The 25245-nt window shown below is 39.2% G+C and overlaps 2 protein-coding genes across 5 annotated transcripts; both read left to right on the forward strand.

Moving 5' to 3' along the window:
• The first annotated feature begins 10329 nt into the window (after positions 1-10329).
• LOC119906762 lies at positions 10330-12508 on the forward strand. Its single transcript, XM_038724105.1, has 4 exons — positions 10330-10904; positions 10998-11106; positions 11209-11382; positions 11540-12508. Exons 1-4 carry the CDS (start codon positions 10897-10899, stop codon positions 12164-12166), a joined length of 918 nt encoding a protein of 305 aa, XP_038580033.1. The 5' UTR covers positions 10330-10896; the 3' UTR covers positions 12167-12508.
• Positions 12509-16795: 4287 nt separating this feature from the next.
• Positions 16796-20183, forward strand: LOC119906761. Of its 4 annotated transcripts, none has more exons than XM_038724101.1 (6): positions 16796-16915; positions 17144-17278; positions 18607-18626; positions 18714-18819; positions 18935-19111; positions 19261-20183. In XM_038724101.1, exons 2-6 carry the CDS (start codon positions 17276-17278, stop codon positions 19870-19872), a joined length of 918 nt encoding a protein of 305 aa, XP_038580029.1. In that variant the 5' UTR covers positions 16796-16915; positions 17144-17275; the 3' UTR covers positions 19873-20183. The 4 variants fall into 4 exon arrangements, with proteins under 4 accessions (XP_038580029.1, XP_038580031.1, XP_038580028.1 ...); XM_038724103.1 differs by having other exon boundaries at positions 16809-16915; positions 17147-17278; XM_038724100.1 differs by having other exon boundaries at positions 16811-17278.
• Positions 20184-25245: the final 5062 nt, after the last annotated feature.

The raw sequence follows: 25245 nt of genomic DNA on the forward strand, positions 1-25245 counted from the left end.
TTTCCATATTGATCAGTCGCGATGAGGAGCCACACAGCTATTTATTTATTATGTCCTGCCCCCATATTTCAGCTGGGATAGTGTTTGAGTAAACATATTATGTTTAAAAGTGTTTTCAAATAATAATAGAGGATGTAGTCTGTAGACAGCAGCATACTCCATTGTACGACCAAACGTGTCACCTGGCTTCTAAACATCTTTCTCACCCTTGTAAAAGAGTTTCAGAACCCCTCAGGCTGTATGTGTGGCTTAATAAGTTAGAAAAAAGTATGCACATTTAAGTAAGCCTTCTTTAACTGGCCTAACAGAGAGTGAGGACAGAAGATGGAGTTTAAGACAGCTCCTTATTCAGCAGGTGAGTCACAGGGGAATATTCATCTTCATCGTCTTCATCATTACCACCTGTGTTCCTCATGCTAATTCTAAATAATTTTCTTCCAGCGTGTGTCATTACATAATCATAACACTTTTAAGAGTTTAATGTTTTTCAGCTAAGAGACCTGGAATGGATCTGTTGATGCCTGTCTTGTGTATTCTGGACACAAGTGTGCCACAGGATAGGCAACAATGCATTCTCAAGGCAACAAAGGAGGTCAGGGCATGCCAGTCGTCAAAAACATCCCAAACATATGATAACAGGAGGCTGAGGGATCCCAAGACGGCTATTGAGGAAGGTAATATATCAGCATTAGTGTCATAGACGCACAACCAACATACGGTCACATAGAATTCTTATATTGTTATTTTATAGTTATAACAACATTTCGGATGTCTTAAATCTGCAGCTAAAAGGAGATGCCAGATAATCACGGCAACTCCGACAGAGAAGCAGTTTGTTGGTCAGCTAATTATTACTTTTGGAAAGTACAATGGCAAAAGCTTCGTCGGCAAATCTGATCTGAAGCATTACGTCAGGAGGATGACGGTTGGAGCCCAGGAGACCTTTGTCCGCAGTGCCATCAACATCCTGAAGGGAGCGGCTGGAATGGACGAGAACCAGGTCCATCTGTTCAAGGACGCAGCAGCCATTGACCGGGTCTGGGGGAACCAGCAGAAACACCTGGAGTGCATTTAGGATCCTCCAGGAAGAGACATGTACACCATCACCAAGTATGTCACCCACAACGGCGTGCGCCTGCCATACTACAGGACCGTGAGAGGCAGCAACTGCCTGGAGAGCTTCCACTCCTTCCTGCCCAGCATGATACCGGGGCCCCACTGTGCAGCTGTCCCCTTCCAGGTCTATCTTCTCAGTGGCATCGCACGCTGGAACTCTGACAGGGAGTCTGCCAATGCCAAAGCCACAAAGGAAGGAAGCACATGGTGTACATGTCTCCTATGATACATCGCCTCAACCAGAGGTGCCAGGAGTTTTTTGGCGAGGCGGAGGAGGTAAATTACCCACCACCTGTTCCTGCTGGTGACGAGCGAATTGGTTTGGAGTATCTGTTCTCCCAGTCGTCAGAACCTTTCCGTACACCTGACCATTACACTCAGGCCAGAGAGATGCTTCGAGCAGCCGAGGATGAAGATGATGAGGTGGTTGCTGAGAATCCCTGGAGCAAGATGCGGGCTACAACTCTGACAGCGAGAGTGACAATCTGACTCCGCTGAGGAGGAATCTGCGTCTTACCGACCAGGTTGTGGCTCCTGAGCTGGATCCCTGTGTAGAGGATGTGTGCGGTCCAAATCATCTCCCCGGGTACCAACACGTAGAGGAGCTGAGCAGGGTACTTGTTGAGATTGCCTTGGAGGAGGGAAACCTTGCTCTCAGTGACTCTACAAGACAGAGAGTCATCAGAGCCTGGAACAAGCTGGACCTCCACGACCGCAGCATCCAGGAGTTTGACAGCCTTTACTCAGCACGCTGGGGTAACGCTCTGTTCGGCCGAATGTATATTTAGCAGGTCAAACCTTCCATTTACAGATATTTTATGACAAATATAATTTCATCTGTTTGTCTATATGTTGTAGTACTTCAACATAACAGAATCATTTATTACATATAGGGGTTTTTTTGTATTTAGAAGTTAAGTTTCCTTTGCACTGTTAGCATAACTAAGTAATGTTAGTTGCTGTTTTTCTGTTTCCAATTTCATGCGCTTTATTTAATAAAGTGGTCAGTGCTACAGTAACAGTGAGTTGTGAAATATTAATTGATGAATGGGGTGTATTTGTTTATCAAAAAAATAGGGATATTGATAAAGAGCGCCAGATTACTTGCATGAATGACATTTGCCTATAGCACAACAATATCAGATCTTAGTATACTTTTGATATAATAATCTGTATTTATTTGAAAACAATATATCCATTAACGTGAATAAATGACATGAATTATGTTGCATTCTTCAACGGCTTCAAGAGGTATTACAATAAACAGTCGATTCAAATCTGAAATGGTTAATATCACACATATGGAATAGTACAGATGATATCAACAGTCTCTGCGACATTTTCTTTGAATGAAGTGAGTGGACTCCTCTTGTAGACTCCTGCAAATCCCCCAAATCTTGACTGCGACTTCATAATTTCTGGCAGTAGGGGACTACGTTCTCGCCCCTCCCTGTAATCATAAAATATTATCTGAAAATCATTTCCTATCATTAAAGACATATGTCTAAAGACAACCCTCACATTTCAATTCTCACGTGGAATTATAATTGAATTTGTCATCTTACACTTTCAGAGAGGCAAACCCCACACATCACAAAAACTGATGAAAGAAGTTTGTCACTTTAATGATACATAAAATCACCTTTGTGCTTGCAGTAAATAGTGGTACATGGTATACAGACACATTGAATAATGAGAAACAGTCAAAGGGATAAGGTCTATGTTCTATATTCACCACATCAGGGAACTAAGTGAAGAGTGAGTGTGATCAACATTTGGTATATATTGGATGAATTTAACATCTATACTACATTGATAATCAAAATGACAATGTGTTGGTGCATACTACGCAGTTTGACCACAAGAGCGAGCCACTCCGCAAGCATGCCTTGCTCATTCATAAATACACCAGGGCCCTGACAACACAGGCACTAGGCCACTAGAGGGCGCAATTTAGACTAAAAAACGGCTACACTTTCAGACTTGATTTGCACTTCGCGTGGTCCCATCGTGTAGCTTACTTTACCATTAACCATCAGTGAAATGTGTTTTACTATAACTGTCGCAGTGTTTTCAGACTTAAAAATCAAATGAATCCTCCATGGAATATAGTTTAGAGTTTTCCTTTCTATAATTGTATTTCTATATTGTATATTGTCTGCTATGTAGCAGAAAGGAGTTAGAATTTTATTTTACAACCCTGTTCTAATGTGACCGTTAAACCTACCTTGTACCTTGTATCATTTCCATTTGCATCTGGAGGCTGAACGGAGGATGACGAGGTGAGTCAGCTGGTTTACTGAACCACAAGTTGTTACTGTTGCTTTCTGCTTTTCAATTCGCTAAAAACAATTTGTTTATTATTTTAGAGAAGAAGAGTTTCTGATACAGGAAGACCATTTCTGAAGGAATGCTTTCTTGATTATCAGTGAAATGGTGAAAATGAGTCCAAAGCATCCTTCAGCATTAGTGGATGAGGTTTGTCTGATGGGGACTGTTATGAACTTTAAATAGAAAATTTCTGGTTTTGGACATAATGCATGGCTGTGCGTCATAGTGTATTTTGTACAAATAATACTTCTTGGCTACACACAGAAAATTAATCTCTTTGAATGTGTTTTGATGTAACAGATTCTTCACAGCATCTTCTTTTAGGGAAAAATCAACAATCCAGAATTTTCCCCACAGCGCATTGTGACTGATACTGACATGTGCAATGTTTTAAAGGGCCGCTACCCTCGGCCTTTCGAACTCTATTTGTCTCAACTACCCGAGTGGAGTCCTATTTCATGTGTGCTTGACATGGTAAGATTATAGTTACAACAATTCCTTATTAAGTAAACTTAACCCCTTGATGCCTGAATGTATTTACAATTATATTTACAATTATATAAAAGAAATGTATTATTTGTGTTTTTGCTTTCAAGCTGATGCTAAATTAAGAGGAGATTATTAATTTTTCTATAGAAAATAGAATAGATATAAATTTAGATATGATGCAAATTAACGACAACAGGCATAAACCAGTGCTTGCAAAAGGTTCCTAAGTATGTATCGAATATTCACAAACTGGCATTGGAGGAAGACATACGCTATCTCGGCTGCAGTCTGAAAGGAAGCAGTGTGTTGCGAATTTGCAACAATAAGCATGAAGGGGTTAAGTATACTCAAGTATAGAAGTGCTACTTCATCTCAATACAAAGCATGACTGCATGCTAACAGCAGCTTAATAATATTTGTGATTGCTTGCAGATTGTCCATCTGATGGGACAAAGGAATGAAGGCACATTAATAAAAGGGCTGCGAGAGCTCATCAGTCAACTGAAGGAGGATGAAGCAAAAGATCTGGTCTCCTCCACCATCTGTGTCTCCCAGAAAAGAAAAGACATAAATTCAGACAGGTACTATGGAGTCTCCATGTCCACTTCTGGCAGGGATCATGGGTGAATCATGATTGCTGCGTCCTGCCTTAGTGCCTGGGACAGTTACGTAGCTGGTGCAGTGATGACCTACTATCCAAAGAAGACACAAAAGCCATATTTTGATGGAACCATTAAACTTCCAGAGCAGGTCAGGTGTCAGGCGTTTAGCTTAAGTGATCTAAGAGAAATGCCTCCTTGCAGATCATGTGGGAATTTGTTTGGTTTGACAACAAGTGAAAATAGGGAGTGGCCCTATGGCCACTGTGCCGAAGCTGAAAGTGTGAGCAACTTGCTTGAATATGAGAAAGAAGTGAGAGAGCAAGCACAGCCAAAATCTATAACAGCCACAGATGAGAACAGGAAAAAGGCTCAAGAGAGTGTTTTGAAAGAGCTTACAGCTATTCTGGTAAACCTTTCAAAAAAAGGAAATGAATTTAAATGGGATAGACATTTCTACACCCCGCAAGTTTGATCTTTGGAGAATTCTTACGGTCCATTATTAAAAAGTGATTTCAATGGTTTTGATTCCTTATCATGTAAAAACTTCTCTGTAACCATCTGTTTTTTGTGGATGTGAAATTCATGTGACCAGAGCTGTCAATAAATCGTGCTTTTATCATAACAAATAATTAATGCTCCAGCTACTCTCTCCTGTAACAAGATATGAATGCACTCATTGCAAACAATTGTATACCAAAATATACTGAAAGACAGTACCAACCCCAGCCACAGCCTGTTCACCCCGCTGCCTTCTCGGAAGAGATACAGAAGTTTCAGCTGCCACACCACCAGACAGCAGAGCAGCTTTCCCCCAGCTATCAGACTTTTAAACTCAAATTCATCCTCAGCACTGCTCCATTGATTATAGTTTATTTCTGTTTACCATTTTTATTATTGCTTTGATATTAATGTTTATTGTCTTCCACATAAGAGAAGGGAGTTTCAAACTCAATTTCACTATATAACCTGTTGTATTCTGACGACTAAATCAACCATTTAGCTTGTAACCTTGTATCTTGTAAACCAGATGTCGTCTATTAACTGTATGAATAAAGCATGCAAAAACATGAAAATGTTGATGTATTGATCATGTTATTCACAAAAAATTGTGGTGGTGTAACCTGTGTTTTGATTTGACCTCCAAACTAAGGTTTTGGCTACTCCAGTTGCAGGTTTTTGTTGATTCCTCTTTACTTTCCCTACTTTTTTATTTGGTGTAGGCCTACAATTTCATTTATTCATTTTTACAACACAGTTTAGAATGAAATGAGTGTTCGGTAACATATTATGCCATGTATTGAATACATTTACTCAATATAGTTTGGGGGGGGGGGCCGTCGGACGACTTGTGGCGACTAGGTGGCAACTTATTGATGAAGATGTAGCCTACATTGGCAAAGGAGTAGCCTATCCACACATAGATGTCACACAACAGTCTCCTTCCGTAGGTTATCCCGCCATAGCCAAATATTCAGGAGGCTTCGTCGTGACTCCAGTTTGTCCCCTGCTTGTCGACATGTTGGTAGCAAAGCGCTAAACGATTTTTAACTAATAAAATGACACAAAGCCTACAGTGGTAGCCTAGGCTTCCTGCTGTCACACAGTTTCAAACCTTAAAAAAGGTCTGCTGCAGAGATCACTTGGCAGCGATCCGAGACCACACCTTCGAGGCGGACCAGAGAGCGGCTGTTTACCAACCCAAACGCACCGCAGCAAGGGCGTAAACGCTCCAGGAGTGTCATATTTTAACCGAGGACAGCAAGGAGTCCGTTCTTCAGCTGTGGTAACTATTATTATTTGAGTTTGTTTAAATAACGTGTGAGGAAGGATTTGAGGAGGCTTTCTCTAATATTAATGGTGAATATGGAAGGCATGCGCTGTTTCTGTTCCTCTTACCATTGTTTTCAAATTTGGATGTTATTACAATTTTGACATTTGATAAAATTATAAAGAATTAGAACAAGGTCCGGAGCTTTCGATTCTGGATTTAGAGGTAATGAAAGTGAAAATATATAGACTATGCTTGTAGCATATGGTGCAGTATGCTGGCACACTGACGCCACATATAATGCATAATATATGTGCACTGAAAGCCTTACAATTTGTAGTTCCACTTGGCTGAGTAGGGGAGACCTGGGGCAGTTGTAACTTTTTTTACATTTTCCTTAATAACTCACAGACTACTTGAAATACATTATCATCTGTTGATACAAGAAACATATAAATGTCCACTTATTAATAATACAATTGATATATTTTCACTAATAAGGACAGCACTATAATATTTAATTAAATGCAACAAATCAGAGTTACAATTGCCCACTTTGCAGGAACAATTGTAACACTGAAAAATAAGTCATATTGACCCATTGTATCTCAAGTTAAAGCCTACCTCAAAGTAATGACTTTACTGCTAATAATTTTCCTTAAGAGGTTTTTTTGCATATGATTCAAATTATTTTAGATGTCAGGCATCTTCTGCTAAGTTTTCTGTTCTGATTTCATAAAATTGCTTTTTATAAGTGAACTTGTTCTGTTTGGTTTTGCTGGGTCTTATGCAATCAACTGCTTTAAATTCACTATACAGACAAACTGACAATGAAAGGAACGTTTCTTTTGCATATTTAGGCCTATATAATATTCACACTTTCTGTCAAACACATTATATAATACAACGAATGTTGGACTATGTTAATTGATGATTTGTTTATACTAGAACAAATAATTTTATTATAACTCACCTTTTTAAATGTAGGTTTAAATTAAAATTTTGTGAAATGTTAATTTTCTAACAAACGTATGTCAACACAGACAAACAAGCTGCTTACATTGGGCCATGTGACTTGGGGGTAATTGTAACACAGTGTTAAAACTGCCCCCGATGTTGCAGCCATGATAAAATCTTGTATGCCCGCTAGCCACAACTATATTAGCAAAGGTTATTAGTGTTAATTTTTTATCAATAACCTGGAGATAAAATGTATGTAAGTTTAAACCCACATAAGAAAGGGTGTGACATGCAAAAAAGGTCCCTATGGGACCTCTGAAGGACTATAAGGCCCACATTTTAACTATAGGCCAACAGGTCCCCCCTTTGTATTTCGTTTTATTTCTATTAAAATGTATCTGACAGATTACCAGTTGCTCTTTATTGATACAGTATATTGATTAGTTTTTTTAAAAGCTCAGTTGGTCTCTGGTAACATTATAATATTATTCTATTGTAGTAATAGTACTTTCAGTACTTGAGTAAAGGTTTTTACTATCACTACTTTTAACAATACAAATTTTGTTTTCTAGGTGACAGAGAGCCCGAATGGCGGACGGTCCAGTGAACGTCTGCTTGTAAGAACCCGTTTTCTGTTCAATGAGCTTTAAATGAGCAATGACATATAACAAAGTACCAGAGAAGAGAAGTGTACAAGTAGTACACCTTTATTCCCATGTATCTTGTTAGAGTGCATTTAGTTTGAATTCTTGAAAGGAGTTTAAATGTGAAGCAATAAGTAGATGCTCCCAACATCACAAATAATAGCAAATGTGTCACAAATAACAACAACAAAATTATCCAGAGGAAATGTTGAAGATAAATTGACTTGCATTGACTTAACTGAAACAAGACGTTGCGTCAAAGGGTTTGGTGGGAGGAAGTAGAGACAAGAAGAAGAAGCAGGATGAAGCAGGTAAATGTAGATAAAACATACGATGTAAGATCAGTTACAAAGACGGAGCAAACACTGACTGTTCCTTGAGGATGAAGACCTGAATCAGAGATGTGTGTATGAGAACAGAGTGGAGTCATGAACCAAAGTTTAGCAGAGACAGAGGCATTCAGCTCGTGTGCTCATGGTTGTTGAACACAAAAACAGGAGGCTAGAGTGGTGTTGTGATTTTCAGAAAGTGAAGGAGACTTCTCATGATGTGAAATGTAATTACTTTGGCATTGAGGTCATCACTTAAACATCTTCTTATTACATTGGTCCAGTAAATACTGCTGTGACTATCAGCTCTTCTTTTAGCTCTGTTTTTGTACCTTTCAGGGCACCAGGGGATCTACTTCATCTCCTGCAGTTCAACAGAGACAGAGGTAGACGACACACATGTTTGCCTCACACATCATAAAGCCTTGCTATGAAAAGTATTTTCCATATTCAGTCAAACTCTGGCATGTGTTACAGGTCGAGATTACCTTGGATCCGTGTCAGGCTTTGTGTCCAAACATAAAGGCAAGTCTTTGGTCTTAGAGAGTCCAGCTGGTGCCACACTGACAATAGGAGACCTGAGTGACACCATTTACAGAGACAAACCTTATGAAGTCAATGGGTGGGGTAAATTCTACCTTCCTAAAGAAGTAAGCATGCAGGTTGTAGGTGTAGTGGAGGAGACCTCGTGCCCGTGTGACCAGCTCGTCCTGATGACCTGTGAGGACAGAAAGCTGTATGCCTACGATGGAGAGGAACTGCACGAGGTGGCTTCAAGCCTAAAGCAGCTAGGTGAAAAGAGAATAGAGTATCCAGCATCCACGAGCTATTACAACGGGGAGGCCTTCAAAGATATGGTAAAAAGTTACAGTGAAGTTGCTGGGTACAAGCTTTGATTATTGATCACCTGTGGGCACTGACAATGTTTGTTTGATGTTGTTTGTTGTGTGTAGACCGAGAAGGACTGGGCCAAAGTGAGGGAGGGTGCTGTGGGGAAGAGTTTGGACCAAGCGCATCATAAACTGGTGACAGCACAAAAGTCCAGATTCCTGCAGAATCTCAAAATCAAATGTGAGTATTTTATCTTTGCTGCAGGGTAAGGATTAAGGTCATACTTTTCAAAGAAAGCTTGTGTTGAAATCCTACTTCAAAACATCTGATTTTACTGTAAGAAAGATCGCTTTGCCTGTTTTGTTTCTGTGTCGCACTCATTTATTCTGTACTGATTGGTTTCCTCTCTCTCTCTCTCTCTCTCTCTCTCTCTCCAGGATCCAGCAGCTAATGCTTTTGGGTTTTGTTCTTGTGATGTTGTTGGTTGTTGATTATGTCCATGTCAATATAGAAATGCACACTTTATTAAACCACACAGAAAATGCATGGTGTCCTGTTATCAATAAAGGGATGTAATATATCTGTTGATTGATATGTATGATTAATAAAATAAAAAAAGACTCACTGCTTATTAAAATAGTAATACTATATCTGTTTGCGATATCTTTTTGTGTTCTTTTGAATTTTAGTGTTTAAAAAACACTGTGTGAACATTATTATTATATTATTCCTCTGTGGTATTGAACATTTAATGTATGAATATGATTAGCTCTTCTTCTTCTACCTCTGTTAACAGTAACAGTTTTTTGTGGGTAGTACATTGAATTGTTAAAAAAGAGGTTTCTGTTGTGTTCAGGGAGGCTTAAATAAACACTGACAAATGAGGAAGCTGGTTTTAGACTGACTTCATTGACTAGCTTGAATAACTGAGAGGAGTTCACGTGGAAAAGATACACAGACACCACAAATAAAAATACATATTTGGATCCACAAACTTAATTAAATGCAGGAAGAAATGTGGAACATAATTTGTCACATCTACATATTTAGTTCATAATCATGCAGAAAACATGGTTTTCAACGAAGCTTTAACATCAGCCACCACGCTGAGTTACAATCATGAACATGTACAGTAAAGCATAAATAAAACAGTTGTTACTGTGTGAGCATTGCTGCTTTCAGTGCAGTGGATGCTGCTGTTTATTGGCAGCACTTTTAGCACCACATCCTGTCATGTACAGAAGAGAAATATCCTTATCTAGCCATCTGACAATTATCTTTTCAATGGCACTCCTTGGTCATTAACATATTTACAAAGCTTTCCTTCTCTGTTCAGTAGTGAGTTAACCTGTGATTTTCCAGTAGAACAGAATAACTCTTTCGAAGGCAGCAGCTTCACTGATTGATTCTACATGACATCATCGGAGAAATCTAAGGAGGGGTAGTTCAGAGGGAAGGGCTTCATTTCTTTTCTTTCGGTTTCACTCCTTACTGACAATGGTGAGTAGCTGCTTTTATGTGGTTTCCTTTGACAATATTTTACATTATGGTTCATTCTACATTGCTAATTTAAAGTCTGGTGTCAGTGAAATGTGTAATGTGAAATGTGTTTTACTATAACTGTCGCAGTGTTTTCCCACCAAGCTATGAGACTTTTAAATCAAATGAATCCTCCATGGAATATAGTTTAGAGTTTTCCTTTCTATATTGTATATTGTCTGGGAGTTAGAAACCACATTTTATTTTACAACCCTGTTCTAATGTGACCGTTAAACCTACCTTGTACCTTGTATCATTTCCATTTGCATCTGGAGGCTGAACGGAGGATGATGAGGTGAGTCAGCTGGTTTACTGAACCACAAGTGTTACATGTTACTGTTGCTTTCTGCTTTTCAATTCCCTAAAAACAATTTGTTTATTATTTTAGAGAAGAAGAGTTTCTGATACAGGAAGACCATTTCAGAAGGAATGCTTTCTTGATTATCAGTGAAATGGTGAAAATGAGTCCAAAGCATCTTTCAGTGTTAGTGGATGAGGTTTGTCTGATGAGGACTGAAAATTTCTGGTTCTGGACATAATGCATGGGTGTGTGTCATCGTGTATTTTCTATAAAGAATACTTGTGTTTTGACTTAACAGATTCTTCACAGCATCTTCTTTTTGGGACACATCAAGACTCCTCAATATTCCCCAAAAGATATTGTGAGTGATGACAACATGCTAAATTTGTTGAAGGGCCGCTACCCTCAGCCTTTTAAACTTTTTTCCTCTGAACTACCCAAGCGGAGTCCAATTTCATGTGTGCTCGACATGGTGAGATTATAGTTAGTCAAAAGATTATCCAATTCTTCCTTATTAAACATATTAAGTGTAGAATTACTACTTCACCTCAATACAAAGCATGACTCTGTAAATGATACTGCACATGTGGGGATAACAGCAGCTTAATAATGTTTGTGATTGCTTGCAGATTGTCAATCTGATGGGACAAGAGAATGAAGACACAATAATAGAAGAGCTGCAGAAGCTCATCCGTCAACTGAAGGAGGATGAAGCAAAAGATCTGGTCTCCTCCACCATCTGTGTCTCACAAAAAAACAAGGACCCAAATTCAGACAGGTACTATGGAGTCTCCATGTCCACTTCTGGCAGGGATCCTGGGCGAATCATGATTGCTGCGTCCTGCCTTAGTGCCTGGGACAGTTACGTAGCTGGTGCAGTGATGACCTACTATCCAAAGAAGACACAAAAGCCATATTTTGATGGAACCATTAAACTTCCAGAGCAGGTCAGGTGTCAGGCGTTTAGCTTAAGTGATCTAAGAGAAATGCCTCCTTGCAGATCATGTGGGAATTTGTTTGGTTTGACAACAAGTGAAAATAGGGAGTGGCCCTATGGCCACTGTGCCGAAGCTGAAAGTGTGAGCAACTTGCTTAAACATGAGGCAGAAGTGAGAGAGCAAGCACAGCCAACATCTATAACAGCCACAGATGAGAACAGGAAAAAGGCTAAAGAGAGTGTCTTGAAAGAGCTTACAAATCTTCTGAAAATGCAGAAATTTACATGGGATAAACATTTCTACACCCCACAAGTTTGATCTTTGGGGAGTTCTTATGGTTCATTATTATATAGTAACCAGATTGATCTCAATGGTTTTGATTCCTTATCAGTAAAAACTTCTCTGTAACCCTCTAATTAAATCAAAGTTTTTTGTGATTGTGAAATTGATGTGACGACCAGAGCTGTCAATAAATCGTGCTTTTATCATAACAAATGATTAATGCTCCAGCTACCCACTCCTGTTACATTAAACATATGAATGCATTCATGGCAGAATCACAAAGCCAGATGTCTGATAACTGTAAGAAAAAAGCATGCAGAAAGATGCAAATGTTGATGTATTGATCGTGTTATTAACAATAAATAATGGTGGGGTAAACTGTGTTTTGATTTGACCTCCTGCAACTTCATCTAAAGATTCTTTAGTTAATGTATGGAATAGCTTGCCCCTATCCAACCCTACATACTGTATATGGGGTGACAACTCCAACTCTTAGACAGTCATACCAGTCATTCCTCTTAAATGCTAAAACATGACTTCACCAAATTCCTTGACTCTCTATTAGGCCACAGTAAACAGATCTTTTGTTTCTGGTCCCCTGGTCCGTGGCATGGGTGCTTTAGCCGCACTTAACACCTGGCTGCAGTTAACCTGCGCTGCCCGCAGCTTAGCTTTTGTGGACAACTTTGTTCTCTTCTGGAATCACAGCTTTCTTCTTTCTTGATGGCATTTACCCCAGTGGCCTGCACTCATGCACTCTAACCAACAGTTTATTTAACACAATCATGAACTCTCCCGCACCCTGACAACCTGCCATTGCATGTCTACAAATCCACGCTCGTTAAAGTATTATTAAATTAGCTAAATTTATTGGAAGATAATTAAAATGGTGAGAGTGGACTGAATATTATAAATGAGTTTGTTGCCACACTTTAGTATTGTAGTGTATATATATATAGTAGTATATACTTACAAATGGTATATTTTTATACCCTGTATATATGTTTTCCTACCCTGTAAGGAACTTTGAACTGCCCTGGTGGATGAATTGTGCCATCCAATTAAAGTTACCTTGCCTTGTCTAGTGGGCTGTGGAGGACAAGCCTGAGCAGCTACAGATATTGACATCAGAGAGAGGAGATCAGTAACATCACAGGAAAGAATCTTAAACAGAAGTAAGCATGAAACATGAAACTGTTCAGGACACCATTGTAAGGACTACTACTCTAACTGTAAGGAACAAAGTAGTGACTGAGATGAAATCGTGGGTCCAAATGTGAAGTGTTCCAAGACAGCAACCGGAATACATCAACCAAGCAATACACTGATCTACAATGCTGTAGACCTGTGCTTATCTTTTATGTTCAAGATCACATTAATCAAAACTTATTGAAGATAAAGTTGGAAACAATATAACACTTTACAGTCTCCTAAAATATAAAGTGTTGGACAGAATACTAACTGCATCTCCTGACCAGTCCAGCTACAGAATCTTTTAAACTGAGTCTCTATAACTTAGAGGAGGGCCTTTAGCAACAACGTGGAATTTTTAAATGTATGAGCCTTACCCCTAAGTGTTTGACATTCTTCTCGAGCTGCTGCAGATTAAACACCATCCATGCAATGTATGGTGAAGTTTAAAATATCTCAAGAACTGTGGGTCGATAAGTCAAATTGTTGTTTTAAGTAATGAAAGTGTATATTTACACGTATAAATGTTCTAATGTAAGAATACCATTTTCCATTCATTCCTTCTAAATAAAAGGCTATTTATCAATGCTTAGCTTTAGATTTCTTCATTGAAATAAGGATCAAAAATGATCAACCTTCCAATTTTCCATGTCTCCATGTACTCTGAGATAAAATTAGGTGAAACATCCTATGTTTAGATGACTTAATGGGTAGTAAGTGTAACAGAGGGAGAGGAGCTGATCCCTCAACATCCTCCTTTAACTGGTTGCTTTAGGTTTTCTATGTATTCCTTTTAATTATCTTGAAAGGGGATTTCTAGGAAAGATTAAATATATAATTGATTTTTAGAACAAAGTTCACTGTGTTTACTTTGGTGAAGTGATGCCACACCTGTGAGGTGGATGGATTATCTTGGCAAAGGAGAAGGGCTCACTAAAACAGATTTTGACAGGTGAACATTAGAAATAGGCCTTTTGTGCACATAGAGAAAGTCTTAGATCTTTAAGTTAAGGTCATGATGAATGGGGGCAAAAAGAAAAGTGTTGCGTTTATTTTGTTCAGTATAAATACAACACAATAAAGAAATCACCTGGAAATCTACAGGGAGAGGCAGGGTAAAATGTCCATGTGGGTGCTGTCTCTAAATCTGAGAAAAACTGTTAAACCTACATATGGATTCACATCATGTCAGAGCTGATCCGCCTATCACTCCAATACAGCCTTTAACAGTAAAGTTATTGAAGATAGAAATTCTCCAAACTTATGCAAAACTATATTTCTACAAGTGTTGAAGTATCACAAGCAGGATATCAATGATTTGTGGGGTGGTTTTGAGACACTAAAACTCTTAAAAGTGAAGTTATTGAAGAGAACATTTTTCCAAAAGCATGCAAAACAATATTTCTACAAACTGAATGTTGTAGTACCATCAACATGAGATCACTGATACCTGGGGTGATTTTTGAGACACTACAGCCTTTAACAGTGTAGTTAATGAATATTAAAAATAGGCCTACCTAATACTAGGTATGCAAAAGTCTTTTTCCCCCAAACTAAGTGTTGTAGTATAACCAGCAGTATATCATTAATTGATGATTTTGGGCCGCTACATTGTATAAGTGTGAAGTTATTGAATATCTCTGCAGAATGTGTTTTCGGTGTTGCACTTTGTAGATGGTCCCTGCACACTCGTCTCACAGCCGGCTGCACGTAGGTAGAGACCAGTGTTATTTGTGCCGATCCTAGGAAGACTCATTTATGTGAAAATGTACTTGTAGCTGGTTGTGTACTTAACTATGATAATAAAGAGGCGTCGTTTGTTTTTAAAACACATTTTGCTAACGAGTTATTGATCCCGGAAGTTAGAATCTGTGCTATTTCCAACTTTACCATTATCTAGTCATTACGAGATGACATCTTACCTCATAGAAGATTCAGCTTTACTAAAAGTAGGCCTAGTTTTTGCCAACAGGTCCCTTTGAATGTATTTCACTATACACTCACCTAAAGGATTATTAGGAACACCATACTAATACTGTGTGCCTTCAGAACTGCCTTAATTCTACGTGGCATTGATTCAACAAGGTGCTGAAAGCATTCTTTAGAAATGTTGGCCCATATTGATAGGATAGCATCTTGCAGTTGATGGAGATTTGTGGGATGCACATCCAGGGCACGAAGCTCCCGTTCCACCACATCCCAAAGATGCTCTATTGGGTTGAGATCTGGTGACTGTGGGGGCCATTTTAGTACAGTGAACTCATTGTCATGTTCAAGAAACCAATTTGAAATGATTCGAGCTTTGTGACATGGTGCATTATCCTGCTGGAAGTAGCCATCAGAGGATGGGTACATGGTGGCCATAAAGGGATGGACTTGGTCAGGGTTAGGTGCTTAAATCACCTTTCTTTCCCATTCTAACATTCAGTTTGGAGTTCAGGAGATTGTCTTGACCAGGACCACACCCCTAAATGCATTGAAGCAACTGCCATGTGATTGGTTGGTTAGATAATTGCATTAATGAGAAATTGAACAGGTGTTCCTAATAATCCTTTAGGTGAGTGTAGATCATTAGTTGGCGTGATTGTAGTGTATAAATCTGGTTGTGTTTAGGTGTCATTTTTAGTCAAATAAGATCTATTTAAAAAAAAAAAAATCTGGACCTCACTCGTTTCCGAACCCTGATGAGGTGGTGATGGTGCAGTGGATAAGACACATGCCTTTGGTACAAGCAACTTGGGTTTGAATCCACTGTAAGACACCAATATTGCTCCAGACAAACTTAGAAACTGAAAGTCGCTTTGGATTACATTTAGCTGACGTAAATTTTGTGAATATGTTTACCGGGGGAAAAAATCAGGATGACGTTGCATGTAGAATGACGTAGCTACACACACACAGACTATACAAGATAGAGCCGGGGGGCTGGAAAAAGAGACGGCAGAAAAACAGTGTACGTTTGCGAAAAAAAGGAGAAGACTACAAATACAGTTGGAGGAATTAAAAAGGGAAACTCGAGGAAGCGGTACCCTTTTATGATCCTCGGAGAAAATGTTGTGACCATGCCACTGTGCTTCAATAATTTATTGGCCGTTTGTTAAGATGCAAAATATCCTAGTAAAAATCCTGCTGCTTTTGTTCAAACTGTGTGTTTAACAGGCTCATTATTCTGAAAATGTTTCCTGAATTGACTGAAGAAGATTTGATTAAAACTGTTAAAATGCTACAGCAGACATAATCACATTAATCTGGTAAAGGATCATCCCAGAGCTAATTCAGTAAAACAAATTTGAAGAAACTCAAACAGATCCAAATAATATAGAACACATGTCTCAAACAGCACAAGAACATCAGAGAGGGTGTAGGCCTATATGCATATCTGTCTAAGACACTTCCTGTTGTGATGCCGATCAGTCTGGCTACTATAAGACTGGGTTTTAGAGGCTCACTTACTTCCTCAGAACTCAGCTCGTGCTGCTGAATCGATAGTCCTCACTAGAGCATGTACATGTAAATCGTGGCTGGACACTGACTCATGTTAAGCTTTTCCATCATCTTATTCTATACACATCAGGCACTACCATTTTAAACAACGTAAGTTCATAGCACATGACTGCTCAAAGAAGAAGTGTATATTGAAAAATATATTGACTGCTACTGCTTTCAGTTTAGTTTTTTTTGCTGCTGTTTGTAGGTGGCACTTATCTAGCATTCTTTTCTAACCATCTGACATTTGTCTTTTCAATGGCACTCCTTGGTCATTAACATATTTACAAAGCTTTCCTTCTCTGTTCAGTAGTGAGTTAACCTGTGGTTTTCCAGTAGAACAGAGTAACCTTCACGAAGGCAGCAGCTTCAGTTTTACATGACATCATCGGAGAAATCTAAGGAGGGGTAGTTCAGAGGGAAGGGCTTCATTTCCTTTCTTTCAGTATCACTTACTCCTTACTTACAATGGTGAGTAGCTGCTTTTATGTGGTTTCCTATGCCAATATTTTATATTATGATTTATTTGTACATTGCTAATTTCATTTCTGGTGTCAGTGAAATGTGTAATTGTTGTAACATGTTGTGTTACTATAACTGTCGCACCACTAGACTGCAGAGCAGTGTTTCCCACCAAGCTATAACAGGGTTTTTGCACCATTTTAAAAGTAAAATTTAATGCTTTTTAAGAACTTTTAAGACCTCAACAAATATAAATTTAAGACCTCAAATTTTGAAACAATTTCTTTGATAGAAAAGAGACGCGCGTTTGATCTCTGAACGATGCAATGCCATATTTGGCAATTTTATTTTCAACATAGGTGAATGACTTTGCATATTCCAAATAGGGGAACATAGAGGCTGTTTACACCTAGAATTAAAATGTATTTCGGGTGATCAGATTGTGATCGGGTACCACATGAAAGTACATGTGTAAATCCCCCCGAGACGCATTGAGGACAGATTGTGATCCGATCAGCAAAACGATCTCTGGAGGTGGTCAGGGACACCATGAACGTGAACTAGGGGGCAATAAAACAATAATGTTAATTATTGTGATACAATCTTACTCAATAAAAATATACAAATGTTCAATAAATATTTGATTTAAATTATTTGAATCACAAACAAATTAGCACTTTATTTTCTATTAAGACATTTATTTTGTTGAGGAAAAGGGACTGAAATAAGATTGTACTTAATTTTTCTCATGCATATTTGTTGTTTTGAATGTTCTACCTCAGTTCTGTGAAGTGATCCACTGTTTGATACCAGGCTGCTTTTTGGCATCAAGTGTTTGTCATGTTCTGACCATAAAGAAAAGTTTAAAAGCACAATTAATCATCTTGTTTTCTTCAGAAGCAAAAATACACAGGCGCACCGCTGAAGAGAGGTAAATATGGAGGAAAACAAATCACGGTGAAAGACCCACTTTAGAAAGTTTTTTTAACCTGTAGTTATAGATAATTTGGACCTGCACAAATGAGAGGAGGACGTGATGTAGGCTACAGTTTGAACTAAACAGAACGATCAGATCTTCCTCCAACCACTTTAACTTGCGTCTCCTAATCTTGCAGCCACGACTGACGAGCCGCGGGACTTTTAAATTAAATGAATCCTCCATGGAATATAGTTTAGAGTTTGCTTCTGTTTTACAATCTATGTTTGTTTTTCTATACTGTATATTTTCTGCTATGTAGCAGAAAGGAGTTACAAACCACATTTTATTTTACAACCCTGTTCTAATGTGACCGTTAAACCTACCTTGTACCTTGTATCATTTCCGATTGCATCTGGAGGCTGAACGGAGGATGACGAGGTGAGTCAGCTGGTTTACTGAACCACAAGTTGTTACTGTTGCTTTCTGCTTTTCAATTCACCTAAAGAAATCTGTTTATTATTTTAGACAGGAAGACTTCCTAGTACAAGAAAACAATTTCAGAAGGAATGCTTGGTTGATTATCGATTACATGGTGAATCGGAGTCCAGAACCTTCAGCGTTAGTGGATGAGGTTAGAAATGTTCTGTTTTTGGACATAATGCATGGTGCTGTCATAGTGTGTTGTGTACACATAATACTTATTGGCTACATGCTTAAATACTGGCTATTTGAATGTGTCTAAACAGATTCTTCACAGCATCTTCTTCTTGGGAAACATCAAGGCTCCACCATCATTTTCACCTACAGAAATTGTGACCGATCAAGACATGCTCAATGCCTTGAGGCACCGCTACCCTCAGCCTTTTGAACGCTATTCCTCTCAAGTCCCCAGGCGATGTCCAATGTCATGTGTGCTCGACATGGTAAGATTTTAGTTTGTCAAAGATGATACAATTCTTCCTTTTTATAAAGAATAGCTTCTTCACATGAACAAACACAAAGCATGACTCTGTAAATAATACCACATTTGTGAGAATAACAGCAGCTTGATTATATGTGTGCTTGCTTGCAGACTGTAGCTCTGAACAGACAAGAGAATGAAAGAGCAATAATTGATAGTGTGCTTAATCTCACCGGTCAACTGAGGGGTAGCTCAAAGCATCTGGTCTCCTCCACCATCTGTGTCTCCCAGAATACTTCAGACAGGTACTATGGAGTCTCCATGTCCACTTCTGGCCCTCTTCCCGGGAAAATCATGATTGCAGCGTCCTGTCTTAGCACCTGGGACAGTAACGTAGCTGGTGCAGTGATGACTTACTATCCAAATAATGAAATGAATACAAACTTTGATGGAACCATCAGACTTCCAGAGCAAATCAGGTGCCAGGCGTTTAGCTTAAAACCGCGTGAAAACCCGTTCATGCCTTCTTGCAGATCATGTCAGGATTTGTTTGGTTTGACAGCAAATAACAATATAAACTTTCCCTATGGAAACTGTGCTGAAGTTGAAAGTTTGAGCAACTTGCTTAAAAATGAGAGTGAGACAGTGAGAGTGGAGCATGCTGAAACATGGACAGATGAGAACAGGGAGCAGGTTGAACTTAGCGTCAGGGAAATGCTTACAAATTTTCTGACAGACCGTGGCTTTACATGGGATAACAATTTCTACACCCCAGATGTTTGATCTTCAGGGAGGTCTTATGGTCCATTATTATAAAGTGACCAGATCGATGGTGCTGGTTTTGATCAGTAAAAACTTCTCTGTAACCCTCTAGGCAGTTAACGCTGCATCTGTTTTTTGTGGATCTGAATTTCATGTCATATACAAATTGTTAATGCTCCAGCTACTCGCTCCTGTAACAATAAAGAAAGGAATACATGGCAAAACATTGTAAGCCAGATGTCTGTTAACTGTTTGAATTAAGCATGCAGAAGATGCAAATGTTGATGTATTGATCATGTTATTAACAATAAATAATGGTGGTGTAAACTGTATTTTGATTTTATCTCCTGCAGCCTCATCTAAAGATTCTTTAGTTAATGTATGGGATAGCTTGGCCATATATACAACCCTATATATCTGAGGTGACAGCTCCAATTCTAAGAGTAGTGGACAAGACTGAGCAGCTATTGAGAGGGACATCAGAGAAGAAGGCACGAAACATGAAACTGTTCAGGACACCATCAAGGACCGCAGTTTAACAGTTTCTAACAGGATCAAAGTAGCGTTTGAGATGAAACTGTGGGACGAAATGTGAAGTTTTCCAAGACAGTAACCTTAATACATTGTCTTCATTTTCTGGACTTTGAGAGATTTCTATAGAAGACAAGATCAGGCAGAATAAAATGAAGATGTAACGCTGTATTGCAGATTACTTGGACCAGAGTCTAGGTTCGGAGGAGCAGTTTATAACTAGACCTCTGTAATAACAGACCACAGACCAAGAAGTAAGTTTGAACTGCTGTCTTATTTATAAAGAGTTAGTAGTAGACATACACAGTTTGGCACCAGACACACAACATATACATACAAAGATAGAGGCCTACACTTAATTTGGAAAAACTTCACATTAATAATGCCCAGGTCTCTGGAAAGGTGTTAATACTATTTTTACCTCTCTTTGGTTTGGGTTAAACCTAGTTGATCTTGAAATCATTTCCAACTTAGAATCCTTTAAGTTGTTATTTAGTTCCTAATTTTTCTCGTTGAGTTAACTCAGCTCTAAATTCTTATTTTATCTTAGTAAGAGTTTTTGTTTCACCGTCTCTTTAGTATATAAGTCATAAAGTTTTTAATTTAGTTTTTTTAGTTTACAGCAACAACAACACATTTGCATCACCAATTCGGCAAAAAAAAAAAGGAAATTACAATACCACAAAATATAGATGTGGAACACAACTTCACAGATCAGCATATGTTCTACAACTTAATCTCACAACTCTAAATTAGTCCTTTTGTTAAGTCCTTTAAAAGTCCAGATGAGCTTCACTGCGCACTGCAGCAAAATAATAAAGTTTCAGCTCTATCACAATTCAGGAGAACGAATCAGTGTCCTTATCCCGCGAGTGGTTGGTCTTGTGGAAACAGACCCGTATCCAACGCAGTTTTGTGGCTCACCATCTTCTTTCCCGGCTTCATGTGCATAAACACCAAGCACTCCTCAAAATGAAAAAATCTGGCCTGTTTTACAACAGGTCAATACACATTTTAGTCTTTAATATCTTCAACAAAATTAACTGAGGAGGACTAGCATCTAAACAAGTAAAAGTGAGCATTAAAATTGTAATTTCCTCCATTCGGGAGACATTTTCTGCTCCAATTTACAGTGGAAATGTCTGTTTTTATATGAGGGAAAACTATATTGCATTGCATGTTTTCTTATTGTGCAAATAAACAGGATAAGTTGGAAAACCGTCAGTTTCAACTGCTCCCCTCCTGTCTGACAACGTTTCATTTCCTCATTCATGTTGTCGATATCGAAGCACATATCCGAACTTTAAAAACTTTCAAATCCAGGTTAGATATGCTAGTTTTTCATCAAAACATAATCTTGAACAATCTGTCATCGATGTAAGGACAGATCTCCGCACATCGTGGATTTATCCTCAGCACAGAATAAAATATATGTCTGTCTTTAGGTGTAACACTGTGACAGTTGCACTGAAGACACTGACTGTGGGCTACATTAGCCTTCTGCACAAATCACTGTTTAAACTAATCTGTATAAAACTCTTTAGCCTCGAATTTTTTGACTGTAGCCCCGAATGTAACTCAACAAAAGCAACACAATTATTCTCCATGTTAATATGCAATAATCTTCATGATGCAGCCTGTCTCGCAGGTCTTCAAAGAGCGGAGGCTACTTGCAGTAATGCTAAATTTTGTTTGAAGTTCACATAACGTGACCCCCCCACCATTACTCAGCCTGCCTGCATTTAGAGAGAGAGACAGAGGGCCTTTCTCATTTCCCAAATTTCTGTCTCCTCAATCCTCGATCGTGTGACCCGGAAATCGATCTCAGTATGCCATCTTGAAGGACATCTCAATTCTTAAAATGCACATCAAGGAGCGAGGATCGAGGGGGCTTGCTGGAGGAGCTATAAGTATGAAGGTACATTTTGCACCATATATATAGCACTTTTTTTTTGACAACCAAAGGGCTTCGGGGGAAACACCAGAGAAACTTTGAGACAAGTACACTGGGAGACAATAGACTAATATTAAAAATACATATACATGTGCTGCTTAGCTTGCACCTCGTCCTCTCCGTCCTGCCTCCTCTTCCTCAATTGACTTGATAGACATGCCCTGGAGGTAACGATATAGCTACTTGTGAAAAAGACATGGTCAAAGTTGCCAGCACAACTAATTTAGTACTTTAGTTTTTTGTACAGTATTAGGCACATTTATTGGTTTCACTGCCCATATCTATTACTTTATTCTGTCATTATTCACGATTTTTATTAGTTAATTGAAACCGGATAGCTGCCTGTCACATGACAGCATTCCCCATCTAGCGCAAGTAGTTTAAACCCCCAGAGTAGCCGTTAGGGTGATTTTGCCAGGGCTGAAGTTGAGCGTGTGCTGTGCGTGAGCTGGGGACGAAAACACTGCTTGTTCTGTGGTACGCTTCTGTGTTTTTTTTAATGCTCTTATCAAGACTTTATTCCAAAAATATCTACAAACTACACTACAAATGTTCACTACTGGGGATCCTTAAATAAATGTTGCAAAGACACTCTTTTTGGACTCTGTCGTTCCTGAGAGTGCAACATCAAACTACAAAAATGAGTTTGCTTGTCAATGTTGTTGACAAGCACCCAGCAGCCAGCTTGCTCCGACCATAAAGCTGCTGTTAGCTGCTTTAAAGGGAACTCTTTAAAGGACGTCTTTTTTAAAGGGAACTCTTTAAAGGGCTCTGAGGCCGCCTATTGTTCCCGAGTCTAAAGGGTCTACATGATTGGCGGAGAGTCTACAGTGCGGCTGAGCTCTGCACTCTCAACCAATCGGACTTCGTCTAGCGCCAGAGCTCCCGCATCCTCGTGGTGATTGACGCATGGCAGTCTACTACGGCTTTCGGAGCTAGCTAACTACCTGCCCCGGCCGCCGGCGTCCTGTGGCTGATTACCGTGGATTAAGAGAAATACCTCCATTTCATAGCCTACTTCAAGGTAAGGATTGTGATATGAATAACCTGTTTCACCTCAATCAAGTTTATTTTCGCTATTATTGTGTCCCCCCATAGTAACCTAATGCTAATTTTGATACTAACCTGACCGGCGTTAACGCCGCTCATTCTTTGTCCATTTACAGGCTCTGATAGTAAAACAGTATCCCGAAATTACCTTTAATAATAGCGACAAAGCCCAGTAAAGTCTATAGAAAGCACTAGCATAATGTCGTTGATAATGTTTTAAACAGTTGGTGTTGGGCGCCGTAATGCAAGTTATGCCCAAGGTCCCGACATGTTTTTGTTTGTCTGTTTGTTTGTGTTTCACTTCATTGTAATCAAGACCGTGGATAAGTATTTATGGTAAATCAGCCCCATTGAACACATATTCATGCCGGTCTGCGCAACATATAAGAGCCCCCCTCTTCTTCAAACTCCCTGCCAGACTTGAGGGAAACTCTTCATCATCTTCCAAAGCTTGTCTCTCTTCTAAAACCATTTCTAGGGCCCTCTCTGAGCAGATACTCTTTGCCATATTGATCAGTCGCGATGAGGAGCCACCCAGCTATTTATTTGTTATGTCCTGCCCCCGTTTTTCAGCTGGGATAGTGTTTGAGTAAACATATGATGTTTAAAAGTCTTTTCAAATAATAATAGTGGTTTAGTCTGTAGATAACAGCAGCATACTCCATTGTACGACCAAACGTGTCACCTGGCTTCTAAACGTCTTTTTCACCCTTGTAAAAGAGTTTCAGAACCCCTCAGGCTGTATGTGTGGCTTAATAAGTTAGAAAAAAGTAGCACATTTAAGTAAGCCTTCTTTAACTGGCCTAACAGAGAGTGAGGACAGAAGATGGAGTTTAAGACAGCTCCTTATTCAGCAGGTGAGTCACACGGGAATATTCATCTTCATCGTCTTCATCATTACCACCTGTGTTCCTCATGCTAATTCTAAATAATTTTCTTCCAGCGTGTGTCATTACATAATCATAACACTTTTAAGAGTTTAATGTTTTTCAGCTAAGAGACCTGGAATGGATCTGTTGATGCCTGTCTTGTGTATTCTGGACACAAGTGTGCCACAGGATAGGCAACAATGCATTCTCAAGGCAACAAAGGAGGCCAGGGCATGCCAGTCGTCAAAAACATCCCAAACATATGATAACAGCAGGCTGAGGGATCCCAAGACGGCTATTGAGGAAGGTAATATATCAGCATTAGTGTCATAGATGCACAACCAACACACGGTCACATAGAATTCTTATATTGTTATTTTATAGTTATAACAACATTTCGGATGTCTTAAATCTGCAGCTAAAAGGAGATGCCAGATAATCACGGCAACTCCGACAGAGAAGCAGTTTGTTGGTCAGCTAATTAATACTTTTGGAAAGTACAATGGCAAAAGCTTCAAGTGGCTGGTGGAAAATGATGTAGGATACATTAAATATGTTTTACTAAACAATCAATCAAACTTTGTTTGTCAGTTTGTCTTTTCTGTTCATGTATAACAAGGACGACATGGCGCTGCTTATTCAAGCCACGCGTGCAGGACACCCGACCAAATATGCGTCCCTGTCTGATGTTCAGATCATTGAAATGCACGTCGGCAAATCTGATCTGAAGCATTACGTCAGGAGGATGACGGTTGGAGCCCAGGAGACCTTTGTCCGCAGTGCCATCAACATCCTGAAGGGAGCGGCTGGAATGGACGAGAACCAGGTCCATCTGTTCAAGGACGCAGCAGCCATTGACCGGGTCTGGGGGAACCAGCAGAAACACCTGGAGTGCATTCAGGATCCTCCAGGAAGAGACATGCACACCATCACCAAGTATGTCACCCACAACGGCGTGCGCCTGCCATACTACAGGACCGTAAGAGGCAG

The sequence above is a fragment of the Micropterus salmoides genome, unplaced genomic scaffold (genome assembly GCF_014851395.1).
Source record: "Micropterus salmoides isolate LMB-PRFRI ecotype aquatic unplaced genomic scaffold, ASM1485139v1 Ms_hic_scaffold_17, whole genome shotgun sequence".
Taxonomy (NCBI): Eukaryota; Metazoa; Chordata; class Actinopteri; order Centrarchiformes; family Centrarchidae; genus Micropterus; species Micropterus salmoides.

Coding starts and splice junctions, on each gene's coding strand:
- LOC119906762 (XM_038724105.1), top strand. Junction 11,107..11,208: donor TTTCAGTGTTAGTGGATGAG/GTTTGTCTGATG, acceptor TTGACTTAACAG/ATTCTTCACAGCATCTTCTT. Junction 11,383..11,539: donor TTTCATGTGTGCTCGACATG/GTGAGATTATAG, acceptor GATTGCTTGCAG/ATTGTCAATCTGATGGGACA.
- LOC119906761 (XM_038724101.1), top strand. Junction 18,627..18,713: donor GCTGAACGGAGGATGACGAG/GTGAGTCAGCTG, acceptor TTATTATTTTAG/ACAGGAAGACTTCCTAGTAC. Junction 19,112..19,260: donor TGTCATGTGTGCTCGACATG/GTAAGATTTTAG, acceptor GCTTGCTTGCAG/ACTGTAGCTCTGAACAGACA.